Source organism: Rattus rattus, chromosome 14, assembly GCF_011064425.1.
Source record: "Rattus rattus isolate New Zealand chromosome 14, Rrattus_CSIRO_v1, whole genome shotgun sequence".
Taxonomy (NCBI): Eukaryota; Metazoa; Chordata; class Mammalia; order Rodentia; family Muridae; genus Rattus; species Rattus rattus.
The window spans coordinates 43768225-43782471 of record NC_046167.1 but is presented as its reverse complement, the minus strand read 5'-3'; the positions used below and the strand labels follow the sequence as shown (position 1 = coordinate 43782471).

Sequence of the window (14247 nt, the reverse complement as noted above, 5' to 3'; positions counted from 1 at the left end):
GGGGTTAGGGGGATGTTGGCCTGGAAACCGGGAAGGGGAATAACAACCGAAATGTAAATAAGAAATACTCAAGTTAATAAAGATGGAAAAAAAAAAAAATCCTGGATTTGATCACTAGCACCAAATAAATCAGAGGCCGTGTCACACACATATAAGGCTGGCTCTTGGGAAGTGGAGGCAGGAGGGTCAAAAGTTCACGCCTAGTTTTTAGGGTACACAGTGAGTTGAAGGCTAATCAGGGTATATGAGACTCTGCCTTTAAAATCAGGAAAAAGGAAAGCGAGTCTTCGATATCCTCATCCCCAAAGTCTACCCGAAAGGAAAAACAACAACAAAAGGCATGAACCTGCACACAGTGAAGGGGAGGGTTATCTGGATATTCCAGAATGAAATAACAGCAGACAAGAACAGGTCCCTGTGAGGCAGAGGCACTTGGGCACACAGCAGTCGCTGCAGAGGTGAGGCACATTGACTTTGCCGGGCCATCTCCACACTGGCAGCCATGCTGGGATGTCTACAGCTCCTTTTTGTCTTCTGTGCTCCAGTTCCTAACACCCGCTTTCATGAAACAGGCTCACTGTGCAGTCTAAACTGTCCCTGAACTTGAGGTGACTCTCCTGCCTCCTTGTCTTCAGTGCTGGGATTACAGGTGTGACTGACCACTGTCAGGTCATAGTTTTGATTCTAAGTAGGACTTATGAAGTCTTCGCGATAACAAGGGAGAAACCACCCCCCACCCCCTGATTCTTGTGCAGAGAGAACAAGGTGCAAGATCTGGACACAACTGATTTCTCCTATTCTAGGAGCGGGGAGAACACGGGAGGAGGAAGCGATTAAAGCAGACGGCACGAACCTTCCCTTAGGTTCCCAGGGGAATATCAGAAGTAAATGAACACACAAAAACAAACTCACCAAGAGACAGGAGGGTTTCTGAGGCCACGGTTCTGATTTCTTCGGTGTCAGACTGACACAATGTCACTAGCATTTTAATGCTTTCAGTGGCCTGCCAGGGAAAATAGATTAGTGCTGACACTTAGACAGACCCTCAGTCTTCCAGGAGACTAAACAGCTAATTCTTTAAGCTTTATCCCATTGACTCCAAAATACCCCTCATTTTAGATCTCTTTTGCTTGCATTCAAGCAACATGTGTGGAATTCTTTTTAAGCTTGGGGGCGGATGGGAGAGGAATTGGTTCACAAAGAGGTTTCTGTTTCCTGAAGGAACTGTCTTTTGGGATAAAAGGAATAGAGTGGGGCCAAAGTATTCTCAGCTGGAGATACACCGGGGTTAAAGCCAGGGCTCCTGCTTCACCTTCACAGCACATAAGTCAAGTAGAACCCTTACAGGCTGCTGCACCGTGTGTGTCTATCACTCAGCAGCGGTGAGCACAGCACACCAGGAGAGTGGCCAAATACATATTTAACCAACAGGGACTTCTTTTTTTGGGTGGGCGGGGGAGGTCACTGGTAGGTAATTTTTTGACCAAGTAACAAGGAAGGCAAAATTTCCCACGGTTGTTTTCTTCACAGATCATTAGCTTTTCCTTTTATGACCTCAGCCCCTTGTTTTCACATCCCCTCAAGGCCTGCTCCTTGTCCCATGTGCCTATCTAAGGTTTAGTAAGCACTAAGGGGTGGCCCTCTCACTGTTTTTCCTGGCACTTTTCCTAGTGTTTCTGTGGTAAAGACAGGTCACCCATGAGATGTGGTGCAAAGCCACACTTCCGTTAGAGATCTGTCGCCTATGCTTCCTTGTGTTTGCAGTTAGCTCTCTCCCTGCTCACTAAGGCCTCCTCTAGCACTGTTGCCATTGTACAGCAGTCAGGCATATCCACTGTGCAGTCTGAGTGTGGCTGGGGCTAACAGTGTAGCCTGAACCCTATAAAATCATGAACTTAAAACAGCGTGATTTTTTTTTTTTTATAACACCACTGTGAACTTTAAGAATGATGACTCACGCCATGATGTTAAAGGCTAGACACACCCGCAAACTAATTCCAAGAGAAAGGACCTGGGAACTCAGTGGTACACTGAGTTAGATACTTCAGGGCAGGTTTTATTTTTCTATGCTAATTTATACACAATACACATTGAGGAAATCACTGTATCATCTCTTTCTGAGGCAAGATACTCTTCTAAAATGGACTCAAAGCCACACTGATTATGTGGGGAATGCTAAACAGTAATTATTCGTTACTTGGTGACTCTAACAAAATCATACGTAGTCTATGTTCAAGGGGGAAAAGGACTGTGCCTGGGTGGCTCCAGGGAGGTGAGAGATACTGCTACTACAGGAGATGCTCTGAATATGGAAAACACTGGATATGTCCACATGGCGTGACCTGCCTCTAAGCTCAACAGGCACATGTTGCTCAGGGATGGGGGCTCTGAGTCTGGACAGAGATAGGGGGATCTGAGTCTGGGGAGGGAAAGTGGGGATCTGAGTCTGGGCAGGCATAGTGGGGATCTGAGTCTGGGCAGGCATAGTGGGGATCTGAGTCTGGGCAGGCATAGTGGGGATCTGAGTCTGGGCAGGCATAGTGGGGATCTGAGTCTGGGCAGGCATAGTGGGGATCTGAGTCTGGGCAGGGGTGAGGGACTGGAGTCTGGGCAGCGGTGAGGGACTGGAGTCTGGGCAGGTGTGAGGTGTAGGGCTTTGGGGCTGGGCTTTACCTCCAGGCTCTTTAGGGCCAGGCATGCTGCCTTCTGGAGCTGGAGATTGGTCTTCGTTAGTGCTTCGCAGTAATAGAGCAAGGCCTGAAGGGGAAGGAGCATTGTTGTGAGACATTTTCAACTGTTTGTCCCTGATACAGTATGTAAGAACAAAGGAGGGTAGTTGGTAGGGTAATTCTCCCATATGTGATATACAAATTTTTAATTTTAAAACCCCCTTTTGTTTTATTTTGTGGGTATGGTGTTCTGCCTGTGTATATGTCTGTGTACCATGTACATGCAGAGAAGACTGCTGCAAATTTGAGGACAACCTTATCTGCATGGTGAGTTCCAAGCCAGCATGGTCTATACCAGAAGTTCCAAGCTAGGCAGGGTTATGCAGTGAGGGATGTCCTAGAACATTGATTGCTCTTCCACGGGACCCAGATCTGGTTCTCACCACCCACATAGCAGTTCACAATCAACTGTAACTTCAGTCTCAAGGAATCTAATGCCCTTCACCAAAGGACCAGGAAATGCCACGGAAAGGGTTTGGGAGTTAGGGAGAAGGCTGTGAACGGCTATGCTTAGAGCATCACTTCGCTATTGCAAACATGATCTCATAGCAGCTGGATGCTAGGTCTGCACAAGACTGGACCTGCCAGGTTTAGACCAGGGAGGGCCCATGGGAGATTCAAGCTCCCGACTATTGGTTACCAATGGATTTGGGGGACAGTTATTATCTTCAGCTGTGTTCTGAATGGTGCATCCATCCACTAGGTTGCAGCTCCAACCCCAAGGGCACACACACGACCGTGGTTAAACTTAAAGGGTCAAATAAACAAGTCATGGAGGAAGTGACCAGTGGCTGGAGGCAGATATGGCAGAAGTGGGAGGAGACAAGAGAAGGTGGGGGCGAGCATACACAGCATGCACTGTACATGTGTACTGAATTACCAAAGAACAAATTAACGATAAAAGTATTCTAAAAGTAATAAAAAGCACAGAAATAATGTATATGTATGTATGTGTGTGTGTGTGTGTGTATATATATATATATATATATATATATATATATATATATATATATACTCATCCTCGAGGTAAACTGTAGCATGGCCTTTTACACAATTTTCAGGGTAGGAAAAAAAATCACAAAATTTCACAGGTTTATTCAAAGAGTTGATTGGTGTATTTCACCAGATTGTAGATGCAGACTTGGAAGGTAACAAAGTTATGATTAGATTTTATTTTATTGATAAATTTTCTCTTTTGCTGGATTTTATTTTAAAAACCATACTACCTTTGCCTTTAACGGACAGAGCTATGTAGATTTTTGGGATAGAGGGCGATAACTGAAGACAAGGTGCAGTGTTCACATCTCCCCCTGGCATTCCCGCCTCCCCACATAATCATCCTTTCTACGGGTTGGGACACTTTAAATTCTTCCTTTCTAGTCATTTTGAAATATATTTGAAAGACTTATGTGATGCTAGTAACCTTAGTAACGTAGTTTGGTGGCTCCATTCTAAGCCCACCTTGAATTCCTAGCAATCCTCCGGCTTTAGTCAGGGTTAGAGCCCAGCTGCATGCTAATGGTAAATGACAGACAGTCGAGCCTGTGGCGCCATGTCCAAAGCACTCTACCTTTTCTCTGAAGTGCTCATTTTTGGAGGCTGCTGCTAAGTAGAGTGTCACGGCCTCGCTGACCTCATTGTCATCCTTGGTGAGCAGCAGAGCCAGTGTCCTGAGGACTTCCTGTTGAGCAGGGAGGTTGCTGGGTGCAAGGTCACTCATAGTCTGCAGCAGTTTCTCATCTCTCAGTGACTGCAGAGTCTGAACCATGGCAACTGGAAGGTAAGGAGCCAGAGCTCATGTTCTGGTAGCACAGTGGCGCGCTTGTTGAGAACACAAGTATTTCATGTATGTTTTCAGTAAAAGCATACCCAAGTGTATGTAAAAATTCAGTCTATGATAAAGGCGGTATTTCAAATTAGTGTGAAAAGGCCAATAATTTAAATAATTATACGAGGACAAATTGTAAGAAAAATGTAAAGTTGAATTTCTACTTTGAAATGGTAGCAAAGATATATACCTTTTTAAAAAAATTTTAATATAGAATCTCATAATAGTCTAGGCCAGCCATAAACTTTCAGGAAGTAAAAGACAACCTGAAACTATTGATCCTGCTGCCTCTCACTGGCGGTTATAGGCATTCATTATCCAGCATCATACAAAGGAATTAAACAGTCGAATGTAAATATGCTATGAAGAAATATAAAGAAACATTACCTGCCATCTCATTAATATTCATAGTAAACACAATTGTCTCTTAGTCAAAACTATATGCCCAAATCCTAATCCTGGTGAAGGGTCAGGCCTGGAGGGGAATGTCACTTAGTGGGTTGGACTCTAGGGGCAAAATGGTGAACTACAGGATTCTGAGTTCCATTGGGACAAACTGGCCCCATTTTATGAGTAAGGAGAGAAGTCTGATCCCTAACCAGATATCTCTTGGTCTCTGAAACAGAATGATGAGACGATGTCTATTCAGAGACACAGGAAATAGATGGGAAAGGAAAAGCCCGAGTTCCCCTCTTAGAGTCATGCTTTTCCTGTAGTGAACACAGGCAAGAATCATCTCGATATTTTGGCTTTAATTTCCTGTTTTCTTTGCTGTGGATGTCTGTTAGTCCCACTGCTTTGTAAGTACACCAATAAAAATTCCCAAGGGAGTATTAAATAACAGTTAAACAAACAGATCACAGAAAACATTTGACACTATAAAACCATAGGATCCAAATATAAGGGCAATAAAAGACTAATAAAATGCTTTAAATAGTTAATGTTAACAGCACGAAGCATATTAAGTTAAAAAACAATAATTTATAAGGCATAATCACACTGGGGACTTTAGCTGTGAGTAGTGTTGTCCACTATAGGAGGTTCTGAGTTTAAGACCCTAGTACTGCAAAAACAGACAAACACATACACAGATAGACAGACAGACAGACAAATAAACAAACTAACCCCAGCCTAAACAAGATACAACTTTGAAATCTGAGACAATGCATGTTCAAATGAAAAATTAAAGTTTACAAATTGGGGAAAGAGATTTGAATTTATATTTTTCTGTTTTCCAAACCTTTTGTAATGTAAAACTATCCATTTTATAATGGAAGAAAGAAACAAAAAGACACTTAAAGGGAAGGGAAGGGCTGGGGATGCAGCTCAGTTAATAAGAGTCTAGGGCACATACAAAGTAAATTGCCAACATAACCTGGGGCTGCTGGCACACACATGTGTCGCGGGAGGTTTTGCTGAACTGAGCTGAGCTTCCAGTGAGTCACAGGCACACACCCGCCCAGGAGCTAGCTCAGATCCGAGGACGAAAGACACACACACACTCACACTAGCTCCTTTTTAACCTGCCTGATCCGCTCAGTGGCTGGGCTCTTCTAAGTCTCCTGCAGCTAACATGCCCTTCCTTTTACTGCTAGCTCAACATCTCTAAATCTTCCTTCAGCTTAGTTGCCCCGTCACCTTCTGTGAAGATCATTTTTGGCTACATAGTAAGGTCGAGGCCAGACTGGGATAGAGACCCTATCTCAGATGAAAACCAAACTGAGGAGGCAGAAAGATGACAGCTTAAGAACACACTCTGCTCTTGAATAGACAGGACCAGGGTTGGGTTCCCAGCCCCCAGGTGGAATGGTTCGCCACCGTTTGTACACCAGGTACTGCACTCACATGCACAAACCCACGTTTAGACACATAGACATATAATTTAAGATGAAAATAAAGATTTAAACAAAACAAACCAAGGACAAAAGCAAGAAAACAATCACGAAACTCTTCAAAGGTTAAAGGGTGTTTTTCCCCACCGTCATTCCACATTCCTCCTGCTGAATGAGTAAGTTTTGTCAAGGCTTGTCACTAAGAGACTTAGGCACATGAACTGCCACACCAAACTCTGAATAATTCACATGTCTGCCTGGAAAACTGACCCCCCACTTGGCAAGCTTAGTGTCACATAGATGCCATGAGGTTTTGCATCTGTAAGTCAGGGTTTCTCTATCCTGGTCTTCTGTGCCAGCTGCAAGGCTTTCTCCAGAGCTCCTATGTTCCATGCTAGACAGAAATGTTACCTCTTTATGATGCCAAACAAAAACCATGTTGCAGCAGGATTTAATGTTCGGGAAAGAGCAGAGCTAACCTGGATCTGAGCCAGACGAGTTGCTGCTGTGTGGTGCTACACCAGGCACTACCTAGTTTTAGAGAGCACACCTCATTCCTTGTGTTCCTTCAGCCTCTGGCCAATATAGGCCACATTCCTAAAGGATATTCACATACAACATATACAGTGTTCGAAGGGCCGTGTTAAAGGGTGAACTGAGTTTCCCATATCCCAGTCACCTCTGCCTTTCTTGAATGGGTAACCTCTTATTTTCTTTTCTCATTTCCCTTCCTGCTGTCTCACACAAGCCTTCATTTGAAGTCCATTTCTGTCTATTCTGAGTGAGAATTCTACCGCAAACCACAATATAAAATCGCACTGCAAACAGGTTGAGAAAGGAAGGGAAGCGGTGAGATTTCCATTCACTTGCCAGTTTCCTGTTTATGGTGAAACCCAGGCTGGGGACCAGTAGGTTTAGTGATATCCTGCTCCAACACCAGGAAGTTTACTGAAGTTAAAAGCCCAGAAGTCATTGAACAGGTAAGCCTCAGCTCAACCATGGAGGGCGGGCGGGCGACCTTCACTAACAATCCTGCTGAGGAAGGCCCAAGCTGACCCAGACTGAGATACTACTGCAACATGACAGGAGACCACAGCCTACCTTGCCTGGCTAGCTGACCCAGGTAAGTCTCCAGGTCACTCACACCGTGGCTGGTCAAGAAACTGTAATACTGGAAGACAGTGATGACTTCCGAGGAGAGGCTAGAGCAAAGGAGAGGTTCAGCGAGATCCAGGATTTGGGACACCAGGGTTCTAAACACTGGGAAGGAAGAGACAAGGTAGCTTAAGAAACATGACCTTTCATTCATTCATTCATCCACTCATTCATTTACCTTTCAGCATGCTATTTCACGATGAATGCAATAACCACTACTCTAGGAAGCATGTGAATATCATAGAACTTATATACTTATGCATTCATTCATACCAATACTATTCATTAACCTTTTATTATGGCACATATATATTCATCTTTAACATAGCACTTGTATTCATACCTTCGCTTAATGTATTACTCATTCATTTTCAGGTATATGGGTATCTCACCTGCATGTATGTATGTCAGTGTAACATGTGTATGCCTGAGGCCCAAGAAGGCCACGAGAGGGAATTGGATCCCCTGGGAATGGAGTTGTGAGACAGTTGCGAGCTGTCACGTGAGTACCTGGGAACTGAATTCTGGAAGAACAGCCAGTGGTTTTAACTGCTGAGTCATCACTCCAGCCCCTCATTCACTTTATTTTTATATTTTATTCATTCATTCGTTCGTTCGTTCATTCATTCATCCGTCCACCTTTTATTATATTTTTCTTGTGATACTTACATTCATTAATTCATTTCTATCGTAGCAATATAAGGGACAGTGTTTGAAGTGAGCTAACCTGCAGTGTACAGTTAGATAGTGTCACTGTTTTCTACACTCAGAGGAGAGCATCTAAGTTAGGATGTGAAAGACGGCCAACATCCTTCTAGGTGTTCTTGCAGTCCTTCCTGTTGGTAGCCACTCAGCCTCCCCAACAGGGAACAAATAACCTCAATTCCATTTTTGCTTTGTTTTTGAGGCAGAACATCATGTAGCCCAGGATGTCCAGTTTGCCATGCACCCAAGGCTGGCCTTAGACACCTGATTGACAGGTCTTCATGTCCCCCTTACAACTCGAGATTTATCTAGATAAGCTAACCTTGTTCTTGAAAGTTCATGTCAACAGAATGTACAGAATGTGCTTCTGTGTCTGGCGTATTTTACTCAACATAGTCTTGGTGGAGTCACCCTTTTCCCACAGCATTTCAATTGTCACCAAAATCTGTCTGTTGTGACGAGGGCTGTGAATCTTCTTATGCATGTCTTACACAGACAAGGATAGACTTCTCTTCATGTATTTAAGAGTAGAATTGCTGGCTCAGGCTAGGATTCCATTCTTCGAAAGTCATTGTACTGTCTGACATCCTCTCATTGGAGGAGCGTTCAGGAAAAAGCCTACTGTCAGCCCTCTGTACCCATGGGTCCTCACATCTATGCAACCACAGACCAAGAACCCAGGGGAAAGCACATTTATACTGAACATGTAGAGACTTCTAAATGCTGCCATTCCCCAGGCAAGGTAATCTAGCAACCCTTTACATGGTGTTTGCCTAACCAAGCATTGTAAGTCATCACAGGTATAGAGGAGGAAGTGTGGACGCTGTACACAAACCCATCCTGGTGTAAGCAAAGGATGTAAGCAAACACAGAATCAGCCATGCATGGCAGGCTCCAGCACATTCACCCTCAGACACCAAGGGACAACTGTACAGACATGCACAGCAATACAGACACGAAGTACTTGTGGACCGACTGGGAAATTACTCTCATAGGCTCAGGTGTTAGCCAGTCCTCAGTCCTGTGTGGGAGGTTGTGGACATATTGGAACTAAGGGGTTAACTGGCTGACATAGGCCATGGGGTGAGTGACTGGGGTTTAAACTTGGCTCACTTCTGTTTTCTATGTGTTATCTCTGATGTGAGCAGCCATTTGTCCTCAGCACCTTGAACCAACCTGCTTCTGCTGCCATGCCTTCCCTGCCAGGAAGGATGGCGCCTCCTGAAATGTGAACCCAAATCTACATCTCCTGCAGAAGTGGGTTGTCACAGCTGAGTGGGGGGGATGACAAATAGAGTACTTTAGAAGACATCATTGCTGGTATTCTGCATGGGCAGCACCTTTTTGCAGTCGAGCTGGCTGGCCCATCTTTCCTCTGGAGAGCATGTGCTTCTCTTTTGATCTGGCCTTTTTGTGTGCCCTCATCCCCCAGGCTGCAGGGAGATGCCCTCTCACAGCTCTCTGTACCTGGCTCTGCCAGCCCTGGATAGTCTTTGTTGATGTTTCTGGCAAAGCTGGCCTCCAGCTGCTTGATCAGGTGGGCAGCAGAGCTGTGGTAGACCCCCGAGGGGCTGCAGCACTTGGTCCAGAAGGACAGCAAGGATGGCTTTTTATGGAATTCTGGTATGGCTGGAAGAGAAGAGGGATGTTAATGAAGAGAGAACGGTGGTGACCTGGTCGGGTGGCAAGGTGTCCCAGGGACATTATAGCTTTTCTTCTGTGTTTTTAAAAACCTGTACTTGTTCTTATTTTTAAAAATATTTTAATTAATTAATTTATTAATCATCAAAGGCTAGGTCTCATGTAAATCAGTTTGTCCTCAAAGGGATAACCTTGAATTCTCAATCTTCTTGTCTATCCTCAGGCAAATTCTTTCCTTTCTTTCTTTTTTCTTTCAGTGTGTGTGTGTGTGTGTGTGTGTGTGTGTGTGTGTGTGTGTGTGTGTGTGTGTGTGTGGTAATGGGGATTTTCCTAAGATCTCATGAATGCTCTACCACTGAGTTACATCTCTAGCCATCTTTTTCCTATTGAACTTGAAATATGCTTTGCCCAGGCTAACCTTGACCTCACTCTACAGGACAGGCTGATCCTGAAGTGGCCATCCTTCCGTCTCAGTGTCCTGAGTCGATGAGATTAGATATCTCCCCGCAGCCACTAGGACTGTGGTGTCCTGTTGGGACTACTACAAGAGTCTTTGGGGATTGGTAGGTGGTCCAGTGGAAGACCTCCTTCTCCCTGGCAAACAAAGAGGACACAGCTGTTTGTTCTCAAAGACAGAAAGCATGGCTGCTCTGCCTTGGGGAGACCATACAGGATCAGCAATGCAGACTTTGGGAGAAGCCCTTGGAGGGGCTGAAACGTGGCAGGGTTTGCTGGGGGAGCCTTTCCCTTGCCTGTGGCTCCCAGGTCAGTCTAAGCAAGCAGCATGGGCAAATGGCACATGCTCACAATCACATTTGTGGGTGGCTGTGATCAGGGTGAGGCTGGAGTGGAGCATGGGACACAAGTCATTTGCAGCCTGAGTCTCTGCCATTCTCGCATCATTTAGACACTTGCCAAGGTCACCTGCTCTTAGCAGGAATGGACAGTAGAGGCAGAAATGCATAGGGAGAACCTCAGGGTGGGTTTATGTTCAGTTACAGATTACCCAGAAGGCTCTGTTTCCATTTATAGCTGATGTGAAAAGACAAGCCCTTGCCTTTATGAAAGAATCCAGTGGTCAGATCGCAAAAAGGCCAGGGCAACTTCCCCATGTTATGTTCTGCTTTTGAAGCTGACAAATAGCTCAATTGGTAAAATGTTTGCCTTGAAAGCACAAGGACTTGAGTTTGAGCCCCAGGACCCACAGTTAGAAAGCTGGTTACATAGGGCTTGTAACCTGAGTGCTGGGGAGCGGAGAGGTGAGGATCCCCGGGGGTTGGCTAGCCAGCTAGCCTAGTGAGCTTCAGGCTAATGCGAGATTCTGTTTCAAAAACTAAGGTGGATGGTTCCTAAAGAATGATGTTTGACCTTCACACACATCGAACTGTCTTCCAAAGTTCTGCTTCAGACACACTCTCGGAGGCAGACTGAGGTTAGAGAGGCTGCTTCTCTGAGTTCCAGTGAGCATGCGTGGTCTGACGTGCTTTGGTTCCAGGGATGGCCAGCAGGTGGCGGGCTTACCTTCTACCACAGAGGTGATGTTCCCGAGGTTCTCGTCGCTCACTGCTGCCAGCTTCTGCATCACAAGGACCTGCCTCGACAGTTTCTCCAACAGACTTCTTGCCACAAAGGGGGTTTTGCTAGAGAAGACGATTTGCTGACAAAACAAATAAAAGCCCTTTCAATGATGTTGAGGGCAGGGACCTTCCCCTCTTTGCCCTTCCGTAAGAGGTTGCAAGATTAAGCTCTGCCACACTACTAGTCTCAGCCTGTCAGTGTACCTCAGCGTCTGCCCGTTCACAAAATCACACCTATTTTTGTTACTTTCAATCTTTTTTCACATATGTATATGTTCTGGAACTTTCTCAGTGGCAGAACTTCAAGTTACTGTGAATTTTTCTCTTTCTCTTTTTTTTCTTTTATTCTTCCTTCTTTCCTTCCTTCCTTCCTTCCTTATAAAGACAGAATCTACAATGTGTTTCAGACTGGCCTGAAACTATATAGCCCAGGCTGTCCTCAAACTCACAATCACCCGCCTTAGCTTCCCAATTGCTGTGATTATTGATATAAACTCAACCCTTAGCTCTGCCCTTCGTTCTATGTAAATTTCAATCTCCTTGAAGTGTATTTAGGCTGCCACCTGGTGGGTGAGCAGAAAAGGATTTGTTTTACGAATGCTTGGGTCTTTCACTGCATGGTTTTATTTCCCTGTTTCCAGGCTGGTCATTCTTGTGGTCAGAGCTATTCCAGTGTGATCCAGGAGCACTCTCAGCATTCCTGGTGCTGCTCTGAGACCTATACATATGCTCGTTCACACAGCGTCTCACAGTGACCTGATGAGGTGAGTCCTATTAATTTCTCCATTTGTTGACAGAAAACACTTTGTGACTCAGGGTAGTAACTGGCCCAAGGCCACAGAAACAGGAGTTGTCTTCACTTGTGTGCAGGGGGCAGGGAAAAGGCGCTCTGAGACTGGAAAGGACCGAAGCAACTTGCTGCTAGTTTTGCTCGTTGGCTGTGCTCCTTCTGTACCCCTTGGGAACCTGCCCAGGTTAACTGGTAGGCAGGGATGGTAGGCACAGCTCCTGGAGGAGAATGACACTGCCATGCCACGCTGTCTAGAGCACTCAAAGCCTGACATAAATGGTATTCTCAAACTTCAAAGTCCATATGTTCTGGAACTACCCAAGTGTGGTGGTGCATGCCTGTAGTCCCAAAACTCAGAAGTAGAGGCAGGAAGATCAGGTCAAGGCCAGCCTTAGCTACACAGTTAAGTTCAAAATAGCTTGGGCTACAAAACAAAAATCAAAATGAAACAAAGTCTAGCAATCACACACCAATGTCTTTCTCCTGAGCAGGCACAGTGGACACATACCTCATCTCTAAAGTAGAATTACAGTGAGCTCACAGAATGCCTGTCTTTTTAACTTCCTGCAATTATACCAAGTGATAGGAAACACCAAGATTGTGGGGTGATAGCAAGTGGGAAATGGGGTTTGTAATTCTTGCTTCTTCAGTCTACATCTTCTTCTCCATAAAATTATACATACATAGAATTGCTTTTCTAGTACAGATCTGCTCCACAAGAGAACTGGACTGTCCCTCATGGCCCTGCTAGAGAGGAACAGCACCCTGACTGATGCATGCAGATCAACCTTACCCTCCATGGAAGAGACCTCTCTTAGGTTTCATAAGAAAGCCATTTACCTCTCCAAGGCTGGTTGGTGGTTTGTCTAGAGAAGATAATTATAGGCCTAGAGAATCTTACTCAGAGGGCTAAGTAGTGAGTATCTAGAAGAAAACAAAAGTCCTTTCTTGGCTTGATACAGGGTCTGACCGTAGCCCAGGCTGGCCTCAGACATGCAGCAATCCTCCTATCTCAGCCTCAGTGCTGGGACCGTAGGCATGCGTACCACATCTGGTTCCATTTGCTCAACAGGGAAAACTGCCTGCGTGTGGCTGCTCCAGGACGTGCTGGCGATAGCATAGACACTCAACAGTTCTGCAGACAGGCTCAGGTCTGTCCAGAGGCAAGGGCCTTGACAGCCAGCCCATTCCCACAGCACATGAGCACAGCATCTCCATGCCTCAGTTTCCCCATCAGGTGGTTCCTTTCTTTGAGGCAATGTCTTGCTATGTAGCCCAGGCTTGTCCTGAACTCTGGATCCTCCTATGTCTATCTGTCCAATGCTGGGATTATAGGCCTGTCCCACTATGCTCAGAAAGCTTATTTGTTGGAGAAAATCATATTCTTCTGTATTTCTTATAAACGTGTGGCTGATATTGCCCAGCCCCTGGGAAGTCCAGTCCCTGGCCTTCCCTCTGTCCTCTCCCTGCCTCCTGGTTTTGGCTGGCATAGGGATACCCTCTTCCTCTTTTTCACTGTAGCCTGTCTGAGTGGCTGATTTCTGTAAAGCTGTGATTACAATTGCTTCTGTGTTCTTCCTGCTTCACGTTACACCCGAGCATTCTGGGAACAGATCACGGCAGCGAGAAGTGAAGCAGCCAGGCATGGAGGAAACACTTAAAGCTAGGCCTCTGGGAAAGTGCTCTGTTCGGTCAGGACAGCTGCAAGTTTTCCTGCGGCAAAAGGCCTTCGAAGCATTTACTTCCGGACTGTAATGCCTCGGGTGGTAAACAGCTTGCAATGGAAAATGAGAAGGAAGATTTACCCCATGGTGTTCCAGGGTGAGAGCTAAGCAGTGAACTAATAAGCTGGAGGGAAGCTCCTTCCCATTGCTCATAAAAAGTACCAGTCCAAGCCTGTCTGCAACCCCCCAGCACTTGGGAGGTAGGGAGGTAGGGGCAGGAGGATCAAGAGTTCCAGATTAGCCTCAGCTATTCAGTGAGTCTGAGG

General features: G+C 45.5%; 1 protein-coding gene across 3 annotated transcripts in view; it reads right to left on the bottom strand.

Moving 5' to 3' along the window:
• Positions 1-14247, bottom strand: part of Ripor2 (RHO family interacting cell polarization regulator 2) — an 89440-nt gene that overhangs the window by 7272 nt on the left and 67921 nt on the right. For all 3 annotated transcript variants that reach the window (XM_032885312.1, XM_032885310.1, XM_032885309.1), the window contains 6 exons: positions 11412-11547; positions 9717-9878; positions 7491-7649; positions 4300-4502; positions 2674-2757; positions 913-1003 (listed from right to left, as the gene is read on the bottom strand). In XM_032885312.1, the coding sequence (XP_032741203.1) occupies positions 913-1003; positions 2674-2757; positions 4300-4502; positions 7491-7649; positions 9717-9878; positions 11412-11547 (835 nt within the window). The remainder of the gene's footprint in view (positions 1-912; positions 1004-2673; positions 2758-4299; positions 4503-7490; positions 7650-9716; positions 9879-11411; positions 11548-14247) is intronic.